Source organism: Sus scrofa, chromosome 13 (genome assembly GCF_000003025.6).
Source record: "Sus scrofa isolate TJ Tabasco breed Duroc chromosome 13, Sscrofa11.1, whole genome shotgun sequence".
Classification (NCBI taxonomy): Eukaryota; Metazoa; Chordata; class Mammalia; order Artiodactyla; family Suidae; genus Sus; species Sus scrofa.
The window spans coordinates 39,664,340-39,688,887 of record NC_010455.5 but is presented as its reverse complement, the minus strand read 5'-3'; the positions used below and the strand labels follow the sequence as shown (position 1 = coordinate 39,688,887).

General features: G+C 35.8%; 1 protein-coding gene across 42 annotated transcripts in view; it reads right to left on the bottom strand.

Annotated features, from left to right (window-relative positions):
* Positions 1 to 24,548, bottom strand: part of SLMAP (sarcolemma associated protein) — a 148,300-nt gene that overhangs the window by 31,342 nt on the left and 92,410 nt on the right. For 8 of the 42 annotated variants that reach the window (XM_021069017.1, XM_021069014.1, XM_021069039.1 and 5 more), the window contains 5 exons: positions 22,609 to 22,777; positions 22,467 to 22,517; positions 21,933 to 21,983; positions 16,549 to 16,611; positions 3,288 to 3,347 (listed from right to left, as the gene is read on the bottom strand). In XM_021069017.1, the coding sequence (XP_020924676.1) occupies positions 3,288 to 3,347; positions 16,549 to 16,611; positions 21,933 to 21,983; positions 22,467 to 22,517; positions 22,609 to 22,777 (394 nt within the window). The remainder of the gene's footprint in view (positions 1 to 3,287; positions 3,348 to 16,548; positions 16,612 to 21,932; positions 21,984 to 22,466; positions 22,518 to 22,608; positions 22,778 to 24,548) is intronic. The other 34 variants (XM_021069022.1, XM_021069019.1, XM_021069046.1 and 31 more) reach the window with 5 other exon arrangements.

The following is a 24,548-nucleotide window of genomic DNA, read 5'->3' as shown; positions in this document are numbered from 1 at the left end:
TTACCAAGTTACAGTCTCAAATAAGGCAGATTAATGCATCTTATCTATATGTAGATAGAACAGAAACTGCTCTGTGGGAACAAAAAGGAAAAGACAAAAATGACTCGTTTCTAATTTTAATATCCTTGGCAATTTTATGATAAAAATATTGAGGTAAACCAAGAGGAATGTATTTTCAAAAGTATTCTCAGGCTTAGAAGGAACTTTTATCATATTTAGAGTAGTAGCCAAGAAGGTAAAATTGTCTTAAGGTGGGACCAAATCCTTCATTAAGATCTTAGAAGAATATACGTTCCATGAGGGCAGTAATTTTTGTCTATTTTGTTAACTGCTATACCCGCATTTCATATATACAGTAGGTGCTCCAAAAAGAGGATTAGTAAAGACAGTTCTACTTTGAGTAAGAAGGCAAATTTTTAGCAAGTCATGTCATGTCCATCATTGTGTCCTAATACTCTGCCTTATGGAGGCAAACCAAATCTACTCAATATGAAAACAAAGGACACAACAAATGAGTGCTAGAGTCTACTTTTCAAGATACTTACTCTTCAGCTTTGAAGCAGCACCCAACTCTCCAGTCTTAAAAAAGTCATTACTAGTTGATTTTTTTTCTGCAGTACTTAATAAATATATATACCAACAGTATAAATAAATAAATGGAAGAATAGCTACCAACATCAATACCAAAACTATTCCCAAACTGAGAAGTCTACAATAAAGTGATGATCTTCACCATATCCTCAAGCAGACATAATGCTGGATGGAAAAAACAAACATCTGGCCTTAGATTACTTCCTACAACCCTGGAACCATTACTTGCAAAGAAAGCAATGTTAAGGATCAGTTGGGGGTGGGGGGAGAACTAACAACTCTTGGACAACAGAATAGTGTTTCCTGCATTGTAAGTAGTATTTCATTAAATTCCTACAACATCCTATAAGTTAAATACTGTCAATCCCATTCTACAAATGAGGAAACTGAGGTTTAAAGAGCTAAGTAAATTGTCTGAGGGCACAAAGCTAGCTACTGGTAGAACCTGGAATTGTAAGCTGCTATTGACCTACTCCATATTCTTTCTACTTCCACCCCTGAATCTATTGTAAACATATAATGACTGCAAGTCATTAGGGCTTGAAGAAAAAGCTTATGCAACTTATGATTACATTTTACATTAGCTAAAATATCTGGAGGAAATACTACTAAAATTCATACTAGTTGGTAATTGGCAATTTCTAACAACTGGTATTTTCAAGGTAGAAAATCCCATTATAGGAGTTCCCGTCGTGGAGCAGTGGTTAGTGAATCTGACTAGGAACCGTGAGGTTGCGGGTTCAATCCCTGGCCTTGCTCAGTGGGTTAAGGATCAGGTATTGTCGTGAGCTGTGGTGTAGGTTGCAGACTCGGCTCAGATCCTGTGTTGCTGTGGCTCTGGCGCAGGCCGGCGGCTACAGCTCCAATTCGCCCCCAAGCCTGGGAACCTCCATATGCTGCGGGAGCAGCCCAAGAAATGGCAAAAAGATTAAAAAAAAAAAAAAAAAGAAAAAAAAAAGAAAAAGAAAATCCCATTACAAAATCTCCAACAAAAGCAAAAAAAAAAAAAAAAAAATCCAGTAAAGCCCAAAAGAAAATACTTTATAGCCAGATCGAAAGAATTTAAAATGTAACCTATTTTGGCTATCTAATTTGTTACAAGGACTAGCGTACCTCTGCATGCTAACTGTGAGAAATACCAGTAAAATGTTAACTAACTGCTGATAGACAAATCTCTGGGTATGTAAAACTTATATCTGTGTTTTCATGAATAAGGGATGTATTCTATTCACTTTCACGGACTTACTTGCTATAATTTATTAAATAAATGCCCTTATTATTGGATGCTTGTTTTCTTTTTAAAAAAACCACTGAAATAAATGCCCTTGTACATTTGTCCAATTTGTTCCTTAAGATAACAACTCAGAAGTGAAACTGCTAGGTCAAAAAGCATGTACTTTAACCTTTCAGTATTTACTTTACAGCCAGATTTCAAAAGGAAATCATAAAATTTTCTTTTTTAATAATGATTTCAAGGAAATATATTCTAATTCAGAATGAGTTAAATAGAAGCTCTAAGGTAGCAAGACACTTTTCTTTAACTAAAAGAAGCACTGGTTTTTTTCTAAGACTCTATTTGCACATCAAAGTGTTGGCTATTACTAAACCAACTAATCTTAATAGGTATTAGGTGGTGAAGTAAAAGCTATTTTAAAATCTGTTCTCATCTCACTTTAATAAGATGAAATAAATTGCCGTATGTACTAAAAATAGTTCACTGTTCTGAAATTCAATGCCTGTTTGCCAGAACAATATTAGTGATGCATATTTTGTGCATTCTTTCTCCAAATATGGCATCTGCCGTGCACAAAACTCCAAATGGAAGCCACCAGATAGTTGAAATAACACTATCCTTTTAAAAGTTTTTAAAAGCCAAATGGATCCAGTTACCTTCATAAAACAGAATGTAATGAAGACAAGTATTGCGAACTTTTATCACTCATTGTTTTAACTAACCAAAATGTGAATTTAGTTTTAAATTTCAAACTGGCATGTTCTTCTGATGAAAGTCTTATAATGATAATGAACATATGTCACTAAATTTATTTGCCTGATTTCCCCGTACATAAAAGTGATTTGACAATATGTTGCTTTAAAACTCACTTTTCTTCTCTGACAGTCATAACAGAAAAGAATTAACAAAATAAATCACTTCAGACAATTACAGGACTATTCATTATAAAATATAAGAAGGTTTTATATAATCACTTTTGTTTAAATAAAAAATTGAGATGTTAACAATTAAGATAACATTAAAAAATGTCATTAGGAATATTAAAGCAGAATAACCACAAAAATAGAACTGCAAGCATTTTCCACCTGTTTCAAAAAAAACTTACATTGAATTTGATTAAAAATTTGAGATAAAAGCTGAAAATAATGCTGGAAGTAAGACAGAGATCGCAACAAATCTTTAATACTCAAAGAAACCTATTCCAAGCATTACAACACACACACACACACACACACACACACACACACACACACACTCACTCCCATTTAAAAAGAAACTTTCTGATGAATACATCCTTCTTAAAAGAGATTTCTGTTTTATATTATTATCTGATACTGTTATTGGATTGCCATTTTGTAAGCTATAAGAAATAAATTCATGTTAAAATACATGACCTTGTACACTAGCCTTCATTATCCAAAAAAGTTGTCAAACCCACCAAAAAATCCCACAGAAAACGAACCTTTTGAAAGCTTTGTTTCTTCTACCACTTTGGTTAGATGCCCCTCGACGATCAGCTTCTCTGCCAAAGAAAATAAACGTTACTATCCAAGCCCAAACTGAGGAGCAAGCATTTCCCCGAGCGGGGCAGTACAACACATTCCATGACCAAATTTAAAGATGATAACATTACTCCCATGACTAGGCGTGAACAAAAACTTGAACCTAGAAGGGGAACTAAGGGAACTTGAGCTATGATAGAATAATCAGGTCAATGCAGAAATCTGAGGATAAGGGAAAATTTGCCTTCAGTTTTCATTATTTTTCATCTTATTTTAAAAGTCTAGAACTTTTAAAAAAGAACTCAGAACAAACAAAGCAATCCCCTTTAAATCAAGATATTTAGTTGAAACAAACGAATTCTGAGAAGGTATTTAATTTAGATAAAGAAATAATATAGGAGTTTCCATTGTGGCTCAGTGGTAACAAAGCTGACTAGCATCCATGAGGATGCAGGTTTGACCCATGGCCTCGCTCAGTGGATTAAGGATCTGGCGTTTCAGTGAGCTGTGATGTAGGTCACAGGTGTGGCTTGGATTCCAAGTCGCTGTAGCTGTGGTGGAGGCTGACAGTTATAGCTTCAATTCGACCCCTAGCCTGAGAACTTCCATATGCCATGGGTGAGGTCCTAAAGAGACAAAAAGAAAAAAAAAAGGAAATAATGTTATACCAACAGTTTATTTTTCTCTTTTGATACAATTTAGGAGGGATGCCTGTATGACATGTTTAAGTAAAATGAATCCGTTCAGAAGAGCTAATTATTTAAAGAAACTAAAATTAAAACAAAATTTTATGGGGGATCCTTTGCAAATGTATAATGCAGCTTCTTTATAGTTTATTTAAAGTTGGATTTTTATATTCTGCCTTTCACTCAGGAGGATAATATATCTATTTCACTTAATTGATCCTGTATGTCGGTTGGTTTCCTTCAGTTTACACTTTTACAATATGTGAAATAATTTCCCTGTTCTTCTACTCTTTGATCCACTTCAACTTGGTCTACACCCATCATTCAACCACTGAAACCACTCCAAGATCACTATAACCTCCTATCTGCCAATACCCACAGCTCCTTTTCATGATTTTCATTTCATTTAGGGTTTTTGCAGGATATGGCACCGTTTGCCTAAACCTTTTTGAAAAAAAAAAAAGTTAAAGTAATAGATTCAGATAATTTTAAAGGGCCTTAGTCCTTCAAGATATATAATGTAAGCTGCCCTACTCCATTCCATTCCTGAAAATCACTTCCTACAAGCAACAACTTTTTAATCTCTAGCCATTTCTTTGGCTCTTTACATTTACATTTCTAAATAATATATTGCTTTTTAAAATATACATATATTTTAGGGCCACACTGGTGGCACTTGGAGGTTCCCAAGCTAGGGGTCGAATCAGAGCTGTAGCTGCTGGCCTACACCACAGCCACGGCCACAGCAATGTAGGATCCGAGCTGCGTCTGCAACCTACACCACAGCTCACAGCAACACCAGATCCTTAGCTCACTGAGCGAGGCCAGGGATCGAACCTGAGTCCTCATGGATACTAGTTGGGTTTGTTAACCACTGAGCCATGACAGGAACTCCTACACATCTTTTAACCCACTCAGAGAGGCCAGAGATTGAGCCTGCACCTTCATGGATACTAGTCAGCTTCATCATCACTGAGCCATCACGGGAATTCCTATATTGCTATTTCTTAATTTTTCCATTTTAGACATTATTTACCGACAATCTCTCATAGATGAGTAAGCTCTCGTATCCTATCATCATCCTCATAAGTGTTATATTTTGTCCATCTGTAATTGGTATTTATATTATGATTATTATTTATATCTGAGTAATATAATATGTAATTCTCTTCTCGTACATCATTCAGTGTTTTTTGAACTTATAATGTTTTCATTTGTTTTGCTAATTTTAAAAAATTTATCTGAAACACAGTCCAAGTTCTTATAAAACCATAAAATGCTCAAACATACCAGGAAATCTATCACATTATTCATCCCTGTCTCCTTTTCCCAGCCCTTTAATCTTCCTGCTCCAGTCTGAGCTGTATCCTATACAAAATTCCTTGCCCCCACATTCCAAATCTTCCTCTTTCTGTTTTATTCCCTTATTTTAGTGTAACATATTCTCTGATAATTTCCTGATAAGGGGTAGACAGAAGGAAGTGTTCTGCCTTCTGAAAATGGCAATGTTCTACCTTCATGTCTGACAGATACATAATTCTACAGGATACACTTTTCTTTCAGAATTTTTAAAACATTGTTCTACTGTCTTGTAGCTTCAAACTGGAAGGTAAGTCTAATGCCAGTCTGACTCTTGTTCTTCAATATGCACGGGAGAGAATATACCTGTCCTTTCTGGGCACTTCAGAAAACTGTCCCTGGCACTAAGGAAGGTCCATATGCCTAATTCTAGCCAGGGTCAAAGCATTTAAAAGACAGCAGGACTTTTTCTACACTTCTTTCTAACCAAATTCTGGAAACCATGTGTTCAGATTAGCCTAGACTCTAATCTGGCTAATATGGAGGCAGGGTGTTCTCCCTCACCATGGACATGTAGCACAAATGAAAAAACTCAATGTTCATTGAATTAAGTCATTAAAATTTCAGGGTTTATTGCTATATAGTAATTTAGTTTATTATGATTAATACAGTATGAGATTCTTTGTTTCTGTCTGGCAATTTTCAGAATCTTCTCTTTATCCCTGGTATTCTTAAATTTTATACAGTTAGCATATGGCTATCTTTTTTGAGGTTAAATTCACATATATACTGGTGAAAGATATGGCTATCTTTTTTGAGGTTAAATTCACATATATACCTAATCAGATCTTCTGCCCATTTTCTAATAAGTTTTTTTTCCTGCTGTTGAATTGTACACACATTTAAATCACAATCAGAAGAAGGGAAAGCCAGTGAAAGACCGAGAAGGAAGGAATGAATAAGCACAAGTAAAAGAAGTAGTCATGAGTAGTATCCTAGAAGTCAAAGAAAAAGGGTTTTAAAAGGGGCAGTAAGCCTTTGATTAAATATGGTGAATGGATCCATTCATAGTAAAAGATTATGAAAGATATAAGACCATAAAGACAAAGAGAATGAGGGTGGAAACTAATTTTAGAAATATAAAACAGGAGTTCCCGTCGTGGAGCAGTGGTTAACGAATCCGACTAGGAACCATGAGGTTTCGGGTTTGGTCCCTGCGCTTGCTCAGTGGGTTAACGATCCGGCGTTGCCGTGAGCTGTGGTGTAGGTTGCAGACGTGGCTCGGATCCTGCGTTGCTGTGGCTCTGGCGTAGGCTGGTGGCTACAGCTCCGATTGGACCCCTAGCCTGGGAACCTCCATATGCCGTGGGAGCAGCCCAAGAAATAGCAAAAAAAAATAAAAATAAAAAAAAAATAAAATAAAAATTCTGTATCATCCAATTCACCATGAACAAAGCTAAAGAGTAAGTTCGAACATGGTAAAAATATGTGAAAAACAAATAACAGATAAAAGGTTATTATTCACATAATAAAAAGTTGTTATGGAATAATTAATTAGGGGGCCCTATTATGTGCCCAAACACTGTCCTAGATGCTAGAAACATTAGAATGAACAAATGACAAAATCCATACCCTCCTGGTTCTTACATTCTAATGGTAGGGGGTGGGACAGGTCATAAAAAAATAAACAAATAGTATACCGAGTGGCAGAGAAAAAATAAAACAAGGAATGGGAAAAAGGCTGGGGAGAAGGCAAACAAAGATATGAGACCTTCCAAAAACGAGTAAGAAAAGTCAAACACAAGAGGAAAAAGGGCAAAGAATAGGAACATACAATTCACAGGCAAAGAAATGCAAATGTCCAGTAAACATGAGAAATTTATGGTCTACCCACAACACAGTGCCATAAGCATTGTTTGGCCATCAGGTTGGCAAACATTCAGCACTGAGAGGGGTGGGTTAATGAGTAACCTGGAGCCCTTTTGGTATAAGTATAAATTGGTATCACTTTTTTTTTTAGAGAGCAATTTGGCAGGAGCTCTCCAAATGTTAAAAGCACATGCCCTTTGACCCCACAACCCCTCCTGCATATCACATTGGAAAGAGAGGCTTGAACAAATACTTCCAATGCAGCACTGTTTGTACTGGGGGAAAGTAGAAAACAAATTTTTATAATTATACCAAGCAAGGAAAAAAAAAAAAATAACATTATTCTTTAAGACCTCAAAGATTCTTTTTTTTTTTTTTTTTTTTTTTTGGCTGCATTCACAACACATGTTAGATTGAGGGCCAGGGATTGAACCTGTTCATAGCAGTGACCTGAGTCACAGTACTGACAATGCTGGATCTTTAATCCTCTATGCTACTGGGGAACAACTCAAAAATTCTTTAAAAATGTACATATATATAATTTTTTTTTCTTTTTATGGCCAGGGATTGAACCTGCATTCTCATGGAGACTACGTCGGGTCCTTAACCCACTGAGCTATAGCGTGAACTCCTAAAATTATTATTTTTTTTAAAGTAGCATTAACTGGCAGTTCCCTTCATGGCTCAGTGGTTAACGAACCCGACTAGGATACATGAGGATGCAGGTTCGATCCCTGGCCTTGCTGAGTGGCTTGGGGATCGGGTATTGCCATGAGCTATGGTGCAGGTTGCAGACGTGGCTTGGATCTGGCATTGCTGTGGCTGTGGCATACGCCGGTGGCTACAGCTCTTGATTAGACCCCTAGCCTGGGAACTTCCATATGCTGTGGGCGTGGCCCTAAAAAAAAAAAGACAAAAAAAAAATAGCATTAACTACCTGCTACATTTTAATCATTTCTAAGTAGTGATGTCTTGTCTAGCTCTCTTATATTTCTCTCTTATATATTCCTTTTTCCAAGATGGATTTGCTATCTCTCCTATCCTCTTCCATAGCTCTTCATTTGTATCTTTATTTAGCTATACGGTATGTTTAGCTTTCCCAACATACTACAAACTCTTTGAAGAATATACTCATTCTTTCAAATACTTACATGGTATTACCAAGACAATTATGATAAACCTAGGAATTTAGAGTCTAGTGAAAGCAGGGAGGTAGCTTATTAATTAATAATTTAATTCTCGACACCTGACGCCTAATACAGGTTCCACAAATGCTTGTTATATGAACAGAGCAAATAATGAAATGTTATACCACAGGTTCTGAAAGCCATTCCAATCTTTTTCTAGGATGTTGAAGATCAAGGTACGACCTTTTTCCTTTTTTTTTTTTTTTTTTTTTTTGGTTTTTAGGGCTGCACCCTCGGCATATGGAGGTTCCCAGGCTAGGGGTCTAATCAGAACTACAGCTGCCAGCCTACACCACAGCCACAGCAACACAGGATTCGAGACACATCTGCGACCTACACCACAGCTCATGGCAACACCAGATCCTTAACCCACTGAGCAAGGCCAGGGATCAAACCCGCAACTTCACGGTTCCTAGTCAGATTTGTTTCTGCTACGCCACAACGGCAACTCCCCAAAGTATCACCTTCTTTAAAAAACTATAAACACACATTAGGATTAATTTATTACTCAAAACCTCTTACCCTGAGAACAAAATCTGAAGTCCTTACCCTGACCTACACAGTCTATAAGCCGACTATATCCCCACAGGGCCAAATCCAGCCTGCTATTTGCTAGGTAAAGTTTTACAGGAACACAGCTAGGTCCACTCATTTACATACCATCCATGGCTGCTTACTACCACAATAGCAGAGTCTGGTGGTTACAACAGAGACCTTATAACCTGAAAGGCCTAAAATATTTACTATCTGGGTATTTATTTATTTATTGTCTTTTTAGGGCCGCACCTGCGGCATATGGAGGTTCCCAGGCTAGGGGTTGAATCAGAGCTGTAGTTGTCGGCCTACACCACAGACACAGCCACACCAGATCCAAGCCACGTCTGCAACACCATAGCTCACGAAAACGCCAGATCCTTAACCTACTGAGGGAGGCCAGGGATCGAACCTGCATCCACATGGATGCTAATCAGATTTGTTTCTGCTGAGTCACAATGAGAACTCCCTATTTATTTTGTTAAAAGGCATTTTTATTGTTCTAAAACTCCAATTTCATACCTGCCTTGGATTCTCTCCATCTCACACGCTCTTTCCCCAGACACATGTACAATTCACACAATCAGCTTAGTCCCAAATCTGTTCAAATCCTATAGAATACTTTTGTCACTACCTACTGCCTTAGAGTCTTCCATTTTTCTTCAGCAGACTTATCAGTACCTGGCAGTTTATTAGTTTTTGTCTCCTCAAGAGAATGTAAGTTCCATGAAGTCAAAGGTATCTTTGTCTTATTCATTTCTATGTCCCCCAAAACTAAAATAATGCCTGGTATGTACACAGTAGATGCTTAATAGGCTTGGTAAGCTACCAAGGAGTAGAACTGATGGTTTGACAACATTTGAGAACCACCAGCAGAGCACTTTGTTTAGTCAGACAACGTATGTGGAACTGCAAAAACTGTCAAATATCGTCAAAGACTGAATAGAACAGAACCAATTTTACTTTTGGTTGATAAAAATATATTATGTACTATCTATATTACTATGTGGCACAAAATTAATGAGAGCAACGCAAACAAAAAAGCTCAAAGAGAGCACAGGTATGCCTAGACTAGAATAGGTTTTTTGGTTTTTTTTTTGTTTTTTTTTTTTAAGGGCTGCTCCTGTGGCATATGGAGATTCCTAGGCTAGGGGTCTAATCGGAGTTACAGCTGCCAGCCTATGCCACAGCCACAGCAACGCCAGATCTGAGCTGTGTCTGCGATGGATTGTTAACCCACTGAGCGAGGCCAGGGATTGAACCTGCAACCTCATGGTTCCTAGTCGGATTCATTTCTGCTGCACCATGATAGGAACTCCAAGAATAGATTCTTAAAAAGCCACTTTCCTCACATGACAGATACAAGCGACTGAAAGCAGAAGATAAATTCAAACAGCACTGACTATCATACACTGATTTCAATTCCCTAGAGATCTTAGACAGACGAGTAAAAGAATAAAAAAGAACTACAGAATCTGGGAGTTCCTGTCATGGCGCAGTGGTTAATGAATCCGACTAGGACCCATGAGGTTGCAGGTTCAATCCCTGGCCTCGCTCAGTGGGTTAAGGATCCGGTGTTGCTGTGAGCTGTGGTGCAGGCTTAAGATGTGGCTCAGATCTGGCGTTGCTGTGGCTGTGGTGCAGGCTCCGATTAGACCCCTAGCCTGGGAACCTCTATATGCCAAGGGTGTGGCCCTAAAAAAACCAAAAAAAAAACCAAAAAAAAAAAAAAGAACTATAGAATTTGCTACTGTAATTGCCTAAATCTCAAGGTTGGGTTTCATTTAGAAAAAAAATATTGTTATGACTAGGGCATCAAAACAATGCTCTTGAGACCAAAATTTTTAAGTGGCAGGCATACTGATAATTTAAAAGTTAGACGATCCCTAAATTGTAAGAAACATATTACTTTAAAAGGAGCAATAAAGTTAGATTAATTAGCTTTTGCTGTCTTGAAAATGGGAATAAAAGGGAGGAATAGAAATTACTTCAACAAGAAAGCCCCCACTAAACATTCTCTACAAACTCGGTGTCCCACACCCCTCCAAAAGTTTTCTACCTTCTAGTTAACATGTATTTCTGTGTGCCAGGCATTACTTAGAGAGCTTAGTAAACATGATCTTATTTAATTCTTACAATAATCCTATGAAGTAGGTACTACCATCCATTTTATAAAAGATGAAATTGAGGTTTAAAAGGTCATACCACCCAGAGTCATCTTGCCAATGAGGGACCTAATCAGAATTCACATCAAGGTTTCTCTGATCCAATCCTAAACACCACAAATGAAAATGAGCTAAAGTTACATAGAAAATCATTAAAGGGAAATATAGCTAAGAAATTGAGATTAAAATCAACATCAAGACACAATCAAAGTGAAAACTAACAATCAGGGAGTGTCCGTCATGGCTCAGCCGGAAACAAATCTGATTAGCATCCATGAGGACACAGGTTTGATCCTTGGCCTAACTCAGTGGGTTAAGGATCTGGCCTTCCTGTGAGCTGTGATGCAGGTTGCAGACTCAGCTCGTAGAGCTCTGATTTGACCCCTAGCCTGGGAACCTCCATATGCCGCAAGTGTGACTCTAAAAAGACCAAAGAAGAAAGAAAATTAACAATCAACATCAACATCAAGCCAACAATTTATATCCCTTCAGAGAACAATAACGCAAATAGTAGGAAAGAGAGCTTTCAAACTGCACAGGAAGTGAGAAGACCATGTTCAGAAAGGAGACTCTGATTGAAAGGATGCTTATTTTAATACCGACTTTCACAACATTATTTGTTTTCGCAGAAAAATAAAATTACTCAAAGTAATTCTTGTTATAGAAGATTGTCTTTCCATAAAAACAGTTCCAGAAGTTATGTCTTAAAACATAAGATCAAGGGAGAATAAAAGAGGAAAAAAAATGAGCACTCTTCTACCTCTAAAAATAAGAGTTAGATTTAAAGTAAAATAAAATGCATCAATTTCAAGAATACAGAAATAGACTTTTTTTTTTTAAAGGAACAATTTATTTACCAAAACACTATTGGTATGGACTGAAGACTATTTTCTGTGCAGTTATACTGGGAGAATATTTTGACAGAAATACTGTAAAGCCAGCTAACTGGGGAAATGGCTAGTATAAACAACAAAAACCCTCCAATATATCTTAGACTGGACAATTAATCTAACAACAACAAAATAAAAAAAATAAGCAACATATAATTGAAACTCAGGAGTTTTCCTGTAACAGGGATACTAACTATTAAGAGCAGGGAACCACACCAAGTGTTTTCTATTCTTTGTTATAAACAAACTGCTTTGGTTTAGATAAAAAAAAGTTTCAAAGATGAAAATTTAAAACTCTGTTTCAAGTACAATATGTAAACTGAATAAGCCTGAAATTATTTAGAGAGGCTGATCTCATAGAGTGATGAAAAATAAACAGTCACACGAGCAACAGTGATTCAATGCATTACTTCCAAATAAGGCCATTTCTATATGAAAGCAAAGCCCTAAGAGAAAGCAGGATGGAATGAGAGAAGCATACACAGACAGTGACTGTAATTGCAAAATGGGGTGGGAGGCAGGGAGAAAAAAAATTTTTAATCAGGAAAAAAAACAAGACATGAAGTATTAAGAGAATTAGACTTTTGACTAATAATAATAAAAACCAGTAAGTCACATACTAAGTATGGATTTAGAATACAAAAACATAAGTTTATTTCATGGCATTCTTAACTCCATCATCCAAAGGGAGATACCCTTGGAGGAAGGGGGCAGTTTGTGTCTATAAAGCAGACCAGACTAAGCCACCATGACCAATGGCTGCAAGAGAAATCAAAGGGGCAGGCAGCAGTTTAGAGAGGGCTGTTTTTCACTCCATATCCATCAAGTGATGGTAGGTCTTCACATCCTTAGCTTCTCTACCTTTTACCCTTCATCCTTTCACTCAGCATACAAGTTAATCAAGTGGCAGAGTTCAAAGAATATATATGAAACAGATTGGGAGATAGATGCATAACTTTTAACTCAGAAAGCACCTTTAGGAGCATACAAAAATCTATGTATTCAAAGTATTCATTAAAGTTTATGTGGTACCTGTGACTGACTGAGATTTGCAGGAAACATGGAATGTGGAGTTCTACTTAAACCAAACTTTATGCCTAAATCCCTGAGGAAGAAAATTTGCTAGAACTTTTAACTTTGTAGCCAGTTTTACTAAAGTTACTTGTTAATTCTAGACCTCATTTTGGGGGGGGGGAAGGAGAAAAAATTGCTTTATTGCTTTGCCAGACAAAGGAGGGTCACTGCAGGTTAATCCCTCAAAGACTGTGCCCCCCTTAGGAGAGTTTGGGAGGTAGTTTTATAGTTTGGGGAGTGAAAAATAGGGCCACAGATAAAGATCAAGGTAGAGGCCAGCTTGGATTGTTTTCAAAACTGGTGTTCAGTGGTCTTCTTTCCAGAATAAAGAATACTTCATTAACACCTTCCATAGACCTCATATTTTTATACAGAAAATTTATTTCACAATTTTGGGATTACGCAAAAGGTTTATCTTTAAATCTGTTCAAAAATATAATCATTTTGCCTGAGAGTAAAACTTTCCTCCTAAAGGAATTAAAAGAAACATAGTATGTTTTACCATAAAAGGAAAATAAATTGAAATGTGTTGCAACTCAATTTCCTCAAAATCACCTTATAAATGGGGAGAGCCAATAGCCAAACTGTCCTAAGGATTCATAGACATAAACTGAAAAAAAAAAAAAAATCTGTCAATATATTTAAAATAGACATGATGACTCCTTTGGAAGTGAACTATGTACTTTCTAATTTTTAAAACACCAAGTGAATTTATACTATACAAGCACAGTAAATAATGAAAGCCGGGTTTGGTTTTTTTTTTTTTTTTTGAAAGCTAAGTACTTAATATTTGCTTTTTAAAAGCCTGGAAACAAGAATATGAAGTATTATTGCTCACAGAATATACACTTCATGATCAAGATCATAAATTACTTCAAGATGTTTATCAACAAAAACAATAGCAAAAAATTTATGTGTTTGTCAAAAAATAATCCAAAACTGTTTGAAAAGTTCACTTGAGTAAGATTTTTGCTGAATTTGCCTGGCTTGCTATAATACTTATTATTAAGCACAACAATTTTGATAGTGGCATTTGTTATCAAATAATAAAAATGTCATAAAATAATGAAAATGACAGTAAATTCAAACAGGGGGTAACCCTTACTAGTCAGATCTGACTATTCAAACTTAAGGAGGCAAATGATTTGGCAAATTTGAGATACAACTGCTATCCTCAACCAAACTCCTACTACTTGCCACCAAAACTCAGGAACCAAACAGATTCAGATAATGGCCCACATCCCTAGCTATGTGAACTTTCAATGCAAACTTAACACTTAAGGACCCAATAGATTCCAATGGCTAGGAATGCTTGTATTTTATTTTTTCTGTTCTTTGGTTCACTCTTTGTCCACAAAAACAGGATTTTATATTCTCATTTTTCCCTCTATGTACTGCATTTAGCCTTTTATTTACCATGCCACTATAAAGTCCTTGTAAACATCATTTTATTGGCTAATATTCCCACCAAGGGGATTTGCTCTAATTTATATAACTCCTACTCAATCTCTGAATGTTTATTTGGTCCATTTTCCCCCATAACTACAACCAAATAAAAAAATCTCCAAACATCTTTTTCTTTATTTACAACAAACACTGCTCTGTGTTAAAACTAGGGATAAATTTTATAATAATATTTTAAAATAATAATATGACTCTTGCAAATTGTAACTCAATACAACATCCTTTTGATTGTTTTCTGTTCGTATTTCTTTAGGCTCAAAATAGAAACCCCAAAAGTTCAAAATAAAAATAACTTAAAAATGGTCACATGTAATAAAACTAAGTATAAAATCTTTCTCCTGAAGATTTATATTTCAGATTATATATTCTACTTTTAGTTGATTTCAGTGGGTACAAATTATTTTGCCCCATTCACTATGTCAATTTCTGGTAAAAGTGAGATTTAGTAATCAGAAGGTAACAAAAAAATGCACTAATCTTTGCTTTATGAAAAAATTAAAAAACAAAGAAATGTGCAATATTTAGTAAACAATTTAGCTCAAAGTAATGTTAAACTTACATTCAACACTATAGTCTCTAAAATGGACAAAACCAGAAGCTCTTCTAAAACTATTAAATGAAATTCCAGGTTTCCTTAAAGCATCTCTAAAGAGTATAACATCTGATCTATTGAGTTTGTGCCTGCTATAATTTCCAGGAATAACCCTTACAATCCATAAATGCTTGTTAGATTGAGGAGTGTGGAAGCAGAGTGTGGGAAGGCAACCACAGATGTGTGTATACCCACAAAAATGAATTCATGAACGTAGAAACTTGGAAAACCAGTCATTAAAAAAAGAGTAAACAGGAAGAAAAAAATGCTTGACAAAGTATGTCTGATAGGAAAAGTACAGATATCATCCATAAATCTCTACTACAGAGTGACCTTTAGTTGTTACTAAGACTAAGAGAATAATACAACCTTGTGATTTTTACAGATTTAAGTAGTCATGCGATTTTTCAAGTAAGAGGTAAGTCACAATTCTTCTGTTTAGAATTCAGCAGAGATCTAAACCACCTCAAAAGCCAATCTATCTTTAAAATATTATTAAAATTAGCCTTGTACAACTTCCCAGGGGTAGGCAGTTGATGTCATATCAGGACAATTTATTACTACTTCTTCCCTAGAAAATTCTTGTTACTCTAAAGGCTATCTTCAGATCTGAGTGTCCAAATGAAATTATTATTTTTTCTTATCATGCTCATAGCACACAGAAATTCCTGGGACAGGGATCAAACCCATGACATAGCAGTAACCTGAGCCATAGCAGTGACAATGCTGGATCCTTAACCACTAGGCCACCAGGGAACTCTTGAAATTATTACTTTTGTGGCTTCATTTAATTATTTAAGAAACCTAAGAACCAGAACTTCAGTGAAGCAGATTAACATATTATTACTACCTCTTAAGTATCCAGACAGAAGGTTTAGGTTTAGGTGCTTGACATTCGGGTTTTTTTGTTTGATGTCTTTTTAGGGCCACACCAGCAGCATATGTAAGTTCCCAGGCTAGGGGTCAAATCGGAGCTGTAGCTGCCAGTCTACACCACAGCCACAGCAACGCAGCGATCTGAGCCGCATCTTTGATCTATACCACAGCTCACAGCAACATCGATCCTTAACCCTTAACAACTGATTAAGGCCAGGGATTGAACCTGCATCCTCATGAATACTAGTCAGATTCATTTCCACTGAGCCACGACGGGAACTCCAGGTGCTTGACATTCTAATTTTATTTACTACTCAATAATGATTTTTAATTAAAAAGCTTGGAAGTTTCTCTTTTTTATGGGCAGTATGAAATGCTCACCTCAATCTGTGAAGGCAAATACAACAGAAATATTTTTCTCAAAAGAGAGAAACAGAAACAGTATAAAAAGAATCACTGCTGTCTGAAGATGGTCTTTATGTGCTTTTACGACAACAAACACATTGAGATCTTTATTTTTCCTCTCATTTTTCAATTTAGACCCTGACTTCATTAAAATCAATGTGAAAAATACTCTGTACTCACTCTGGCATTCTATGAATTGATGAATAAAAGTGCAGTCCCCGCCACTCTTTGAAAGCAAGTGCTCTAATAAAGAAAGAAACACCTTTAAGGATATAGTTTTTGTTGCTGTTTTTGAAAACCAACAGCAAAGGTAGGAAAAGCAAAATGTATTGACATGGGTAACTCTGAATAAGATTAACAAAAGTTTAATACATTTTAATACTAACAGCAGACATATTTTGGAGTTAAATAAAGTTAAAGAACTGAAAATTATAACTCTATAATCGTTAACCCCAAACAGTTAGGTTTTAAAGGTGCAGTTTCTATCCAAATATCTCAAGAAAACATAGAAATATATTGCTTTAAAAAGCTTCTCCCACTTTTAAAATACTTCTTTTTCCACAAGAGCTTAACAAATACCCTTAAATAATTAAAATATTTTATATTTGTTCTTATTGAATTAACTTTCAAATAACTGTTCTCTAACAGTCCCTCTTCAAAGCTATTCATCTTATTTAAGAGGCAAAAAATAAATATTTTAAGAATACCATAAAATAATGCCTTAAAATTTTTAAGAAAATTACATAATATTTTAATTTTTACACTTTCATTTCTCAAGTGGTCTTCCCCTTTGAGTCATTTCATCTGATTTCGTACACTACTGAAATATTACATTGTTTATTTCTGCCTAAATAATTAAAGTCAAGGCCTGCACATTTTAAAATAAGAGCTTGGTAAATGGTTTTGCTCAAGTCAAACCATTTTTTTTTAAATAAGCAAAGAGAATAAAAACCTAACCAAGTAGTTTAATAAAAGTTTCAGCTGTTTTCTTAGACTCTTTATTTGATTTTATGATGATGATTCAGAGTTAACTTCTAAATCCCAATAACATTCTTCAATTATATATTTGTATCTTTCAAAACTACCAAATAGACATTGTAAGTTCAACTGTTAAAAATATATTTGAACATGATGACTATCTAGAAGGTGTAAATAGCACAAAAACCTGTCAAAGAGGATGAGTTAATACTACTCTGTAGAAGTTTCTTTTTTCCTCCAACTCTACCAGCTCATCCCTCATCATCTCAACTTTGCTTGAGAGGCTGGCATCTCCTACTCTGATGGCTAGTCAACCTCTCTTGACATCCTTACCAAGAGCCTTCTTCTTTACCTTCATACTCAAATTTCTCACTATCCTTCATGTAGCAACATGGTGTGCAGATATATCTTTCTACGTACATACATATATATAGTTATATAAAATTATGTGGTTAGGTATAACCACATAAAATTACACTATATAGAGCTACAGTATAACCTCAAAAGGAAAAAAAAAAAAAAAAAAAGACTAACTGCATGAGAAATTCAAAACTAAAAAAACCCAAAAACCAAAAAAAACAAAACCCTAATAAAGAGCATTTGCCAAAAGGAACCAAAAAATCCAAAACAAGAACGCTCAGTTTGAATAGTAATTACCAAGATAAAAAGCTGTTTTTACATAAATCCTATGTAAATTTTAATATTTTTAGAACTCAAACTATACAATATCACTGTTAAATACGAAAACCCACTGAAACTAAATTTTAGCCTAACTAAAGGATTTTATAAAACATATTTTAGACTAGCATTATAACTCTTTAGGCGAAATTTATTAATGCAGGATATTCCATCACTCACCAAGCCAGAAATCAAAACTTTTATATACTTCAATTTTAATATCTGGACTCTACATTAAAGTATCTACCATGCTAATTTAGATAAAATGGAAGATTAATACAAAAAGATAAACATACATGACTTCTGCAAAGGTTATTTCCTAAGACACATGAAAGAAAATCTTTTCAGGTAGTACATGTAAAGGATTTGGATCATGACACATTTAATACTCCATTACTTGAATTCAGGCCTTTGAGAATTCACTTTGCCAAAACTATAGATGTCACTGATAATACAAACCAAGAATTGAGAATCAGATACTTAAGGGGGGAAGTGTCCTGTGATACTAAACAGGGCTGTAGGAATGTAAAGAAAAAGACAGATACAGAAACATAATAGAGAATCAAGATATTTAAAATGAATTTTATTTATACATAAGCGGGAGTTCCATTGTGGCTCAGTGGGTTAGGAACCCAACTCGTATCCATGAGGACGTGGGTCTGACCCCTGGCCTTGCTCAGTGAGTTAAGGATCCAGCATTGCCATGAGCTGTGGTGTAGGTTGTAGACATGGCTCAGATCTGGCGTTGCTGAGATTGTGGTGTAGGCCGGCAGCTGTAGCTCCGATTTGACTCCTAGCCTGGGCACTTCCATACGCTGAGGGTGTGGCGCTAAAAAAGCAAAAAACCCCACAACTTGTTAAGGAAAAAAGAATATGAAATACTTCACTTATAATCTTTTAACATTAATTATAGATTAAAATAATATTTTGGATATAGTGGTTTAAAGTATATATATTATTAAATGTATCATGAAAAATTTACCTTTAAAAATTTACATTTTTTTAAACATTTTTAATGTGGCTTCTAAAAAATATTAAATTATGTATGTGGCTCTCATAACAGTTCTATACCCTCTAAGATACATTCAAATCACACTTATTAGATAAGACTTTAAAAGTTATAGTACAGGAGTTCCCGTAGTGGCGCAGTGGTTAACGAATCCAACTAGGAACCATGAGGTTGCAGGTTTGGTCCCTGCCCTTGCTCAGTGGGTTAACGATCCGGCGTTGCCCTGAGCTGTGGTGTAGGTTGCAGACTTGGCTCAGATCCCACGAGTTGCTATGGCTCTGGCGTAGGCTGGTGGCTACAGCTCTGATTAGACCCCTAGCCTGGGAACCTCTATATGCTGCGGAAGCGGCCCAAGAAATGGCAAAAAGACAAAAAAATAAAACAAAAATAATTAAAAAAAAAAAAGTTATAGTACAAAACTGTTAATCTCAAAAATGGGGTTTACTGGAGAAGTATTATTAATCTTAACTTCTCCGGACATTTCTGAAATATTCTCTTACAATTATTCTTGGTTCTCTCTACTATTTAAAGAGTAATTTTAGTTAAAATCATATCTGATAGGATATTACAACCATGGACTTTGGTAATATTTGAATACTTGATCATTGGTTTCTTACTATATCATAAATGATTCAGAATAGACCTATCTTATTCCAAAATCCACTACTAAATCTGGTATATGAAGCTTTTGTGTACATTCAGATACTTATGACTCAGTTTCTTTAAAGATATTTTATTAGTCACTCTCACACTACTCAATTTATCACTACTAAAAAAACAAATACCAGCAAGAGCAAAATACTCATGGCAAGGACTACCTTAAAGTATCCAAAAGAAATCCTATGCAGTTTTTTTTTGTTGTTGTTTTTTGGGGGTTTTTTTGGTTTTGGGGTTTTTTTTGGCCACAGCCGTGGCATGTGTAAGTTCCTGGGCCAGGGATCAAACCTGCGCCACAGGAGCAACTTGAGCCACTACAGTGAAAACACCAGATCCTTAACTCATTGTACCACAAGAAAACTCTATTACTCAGTGTTAAATCAAGGACTTGTCTATATCTATTCTCATTTAAGTCAACTGGAATTGGCAAAAAATTTAAAGCAGTAATTTGACAACCCTAAATAGTATAAAGATGGCTAAGTGTATATAAAAAGTTCTCTTAACTAAAAGAAGAGAATGTTCCCAGCTTGAGTTGACACTCACATTAACAATGAGGATACTCTCAAGTCAAAGAGTGATGGATTTGAATAAGAAGTGTACATACCAGAAATAGGAAAAAAGAAAAGGCAAAATAATGACAACAAAAAATATAAATTCACTTAAGGATGAGAAGCTTTTAGAAGATGAGGATTAAGTCATTTTACATATGTTTGCTAAATATACTTAATAAACAGAAATTAGTAATATTGGTACAATGAATATAAACTACACCTTTAAAAATTCTCAAACTGAAATTCAAAGTGAAATTTTAAAATGTCAATGTATTTTACAAAAAATATATAAAATAGTCAAATAATGATTAATGAATTTTTTAAAGTTTAGTTTCAAGATTCATTCTATATAATATTTGCTCTTGACCTGCAGCTTATATATATACATACACACATACACACACATGCACGCACATGATTATCTAAGCTATCATGCCAGTTCTTGATTAAAAACAAACCAACCAAACAAAACCAGAACAAACCAAGAGAGCATCTCCTAACTTTATCAGAGTTTGGTTGCTGCCCAAGAACTATAAAGATATCCCCTGATACATGGAAATAATATCTAGTAAGAAGATCTGAGTATTGACCTTGATATCTCCCACCAACTTTTGTACAAAAACTGAGATGAGAGGCATATAGATTTGTAAACACAGAAAACTGTCTTCTTCATTTTTTTACCCCAAGCATATAATGCAGGATCTGGAACATAGCTGGTACTCAATTACTGTTGGATGAATGGGGAGGGGAGCAGGGATCTTCATGACTAAAAGACTACAGAAGCCAGTGATTAAAAAGCACCCCATGTTACAGTTAGGAAAACCAATAGTGGCTATACATTTTTGGCCAGAGACAACCCAAGCTATCTAGAAAGAAGGATCATGTACCAAGAACAAATAATTTTTTAGATGGCAGAAATGCCTGACCCTGCTTTCTCTGACTGATGAAACAGAAGGATAAAGAAAGCAGTTTCTATGTTATGTTCAAGGGTTCAATGGGCTGTAAAGTAAACTCTTGGCCAGGAGGGGGCAGGGCAGAAACATTTAAAAATGGGGGCCAATTATCCCCAGGAAGCAGCACTTGATAGAAGAAAATGGTAGTATGGTCTTTGAAAATTCAGTGTGTGTGTGGGGGGAGCTGTATTATACTATAAAAGCCAATGCAAAAATTTAACATTATCATTTCATCTAACCTGAATAACTGAAATTTCCGTATAACAAGGGATATCAAACAACAGATCATAAGCATTAAGAATTACAAAATCAAGGGAAGCTTGGATTTTATTTTTGTTTTTATTTATTTATTTATTGTATTTTTAGGGCCGCACCCACGGCATATGAAGGTTCCCAGGCTAGGGGTCAAATTGGAGCTGTAGCCATTGGCCGATACCACAGCCACAACAACGCTAGATCCAAGCCATGTCTGTGACACAGCTCATGGCAACACCAGATCCTTAACCCATGCACAAGGCCAGGGATTAAACCTGTGTCCTCATAGATACTAGTCAGACTCGTTTCTGCTGAGCCATGATGGGAACTCCAAGCTTGATTTTTAAAAGACAGGATTTAATGGTCTCTGAACAGCATGCTTTTTAGTCCAAATACTTAAAATCTATAAACCCTGGCCTTTCTATCCTGCTTAAATAGTAAAAGGATATCATTACAGAAAAATATTTAAGTTTTTTACACTACCTTTTTCTGTGCTCCCATTTATTTTAGGTAAGAAGTCATCAACTTGTATCCCTAGGATTAAGACAGTGTATCATTGCCTGATCAAAGAAAGTATTACTTTAAAACTGGTCTCAAGTGTAACCATGTCATTTTGTATACCTATTTATATTAAGACTGATAGAATACTTTATTTTTACAAGAAGGGTGCAACTTGCCATTTTCTATCATCTCAGATAAAAAGCTGCAACTGCTTAGTAAATTTTCAATGAACCTCAAAAAAGAAAGGATCCTGCTGTCCATGTGTTTTTCTATTTAAATATCTCTAAACAGACCGTATCAGATGTAGAAATCTCACTCACTCTAGGGCTAAACAATGGTGCCCACTGGTGGCAATCAAGCATAATTTTAAGGGAAATTTTCTAAAAGAGTACACATACTCTATATCTAACATGTAAGCATCCTTCTCAAAGAAAATAAGTACCCAAGGTGAGACAGTAAACACCAAAAGTTTAATAATAAAATTCAGCTTTAAATAAGAAATTTGGTGACACCTACCTAAACTGCTGCATTCTTTAAGAGTTTTCTCTTGAAGATGTTCTAACCGTACTGTAAATAAAAGCCCAAGAAAAAGATATTTCACAGAGAAAAAGAAAGAAAAAAAATCAAATCAAATCAGTTTCTGGATTAGCTAATTTACCTTGTAAAGCTGTTAGCCTTTCATTTGTGAAGTCATTATCAGCTTGCAAAGCTTCTATTTTTGCCTGGAGCTCCTGTTCTTTTTCTTCCATTTCATCTATTTTATGCTGTAATTCTTTCTTCTCAGCTTGTCCCTTCTGTTGAATTTCCTCTTGTTTTCCCTCTGCTACCTGTGGAGAAAGAGAAAGAAAATTCATTTAATAAAATCTGACTTTGTTTTCAGAGGCCGAAAGCAGGAGTACTTTTAGTCACAAAAAATTTTAAGGAAAATACTCAATATTATAGAAAATATTTATAAATGACAAACTGATATTAAAAGTAATATGCACTGTGGCCTGTCTCCTGTCACCTGGGAGAGAAAAATATGTAGCAAGCAAGCAGACTCAATACACACAGAGATTATAGGGGTCAAAATGAAAAACACATTATATAAGAGGGAAATATGGTTGTCCCTGAAATTACTATTGTTTTAATTAATTTGTAAATTCTAAAATGTAACTTACTCTGAAATTTTAAACAAAATTACATTTAGCTAAAGGAATGAAGATTACAAGCACTTTTTAAATGACCTTCTTTTAACAAGACCAATATTTAAAGCTATAACAGGTTAAGAAATTATACAAAGGAGAGGTATACTCTGGGTTACTCCAACAAATGTGTATCTTCTAGCCACTCAATTCATGGTTTGAATTACATAGAGATCTTCACAAACTCAGTTGTTTTTTAGTCTCTTTAGGGCATATGGAGGTTCCCAGGCTAAGGGTTGAATTGGAGCTGTAGCTGCTGGCCTACGCCACAGCAACGCCAGATCCGAGCCATATCTGCGACCTACAGCACAGCTCATGACAATGCCCGATCCTTAACCCACTAATCAAGGCCAGGGATTGAACTGGTGTCCTCATGGTTACTAGTCAAACTCATTTCCACTGAGTCACAACGGCAACTCCATAAACTCAGCTCCAACATTTTACAGGACCAACTTGGTATTACTTATGGTCTGGTGTGTTCTTATGCTAAATGTCTGATACAGGGAGCTGGCGCTGAAGCAGAAACAATTGCATCCCTGGAGGGGATCATGCCAGGGTTTTCTGAGGGCTTGTTCCAGCACTAACACAAATGGGCTCTGCTTTGGGGACACCCTAAAGATAAGAAGATCACAGTTTTTTTTTTAAAGTCTGAATATCTTGAGTTTTGCTGCTTCTCATCTATTTCCTGCTACATATGTATTTTTTTTCTTTTTTCTTTTTTTTTAGTCTCTTTAGGGCATATGGAGGTTCCCAGGCTAAGGGTCAAATTGGAGCTACAGCTGCCGACCTACACCACAGCCCACGGCAACACCGAATCCTCAACCCGAGTAAGGTCGGGGATTGAACCTGCAACGTCATGGTTACTAGTCAGATTTGTTTCCACTGCACCACAACGGGAACTCCATCCTGCTTTATGTTTTTTAACACTATGACTATTATGAAGTACTGACTTTATTTCCATCCAAAGGAAATACGTGAATTTTCACAAATTTTCAATTATCTGTAGTAATGGGGTTTAGGCTAAATGGCACCTGATTTTTTCTTTTTCTTTTTATGGCTACACTTGCCACTTATGGAAGTTCCGGGGCCAGGAGTCAAATCGGAGCTGCAGCTGCAGGCCTTCACCACAGCCACAGCAATACCGCTGGATCTTAGGTGCATCTGCAGCCTATGCTGCAGTTTCTGGCAATGACAGATCCTTAACCACTCATCGAGGCCAGGGATCAAACCCACATCCTCATGGACACTATGTTAGGTTCGTAACCCTCTGAGCCAAGATGGGAACTCCCTGATTTTTACTATATATCTAAAACCATTACCAAATTTTACATCAGCAACTATTCGGCCATACCTAAATGCTTAAGATATCCACTGTGTTAGGGATGATTAATTTACATACTTTTAGGTTGAGTAA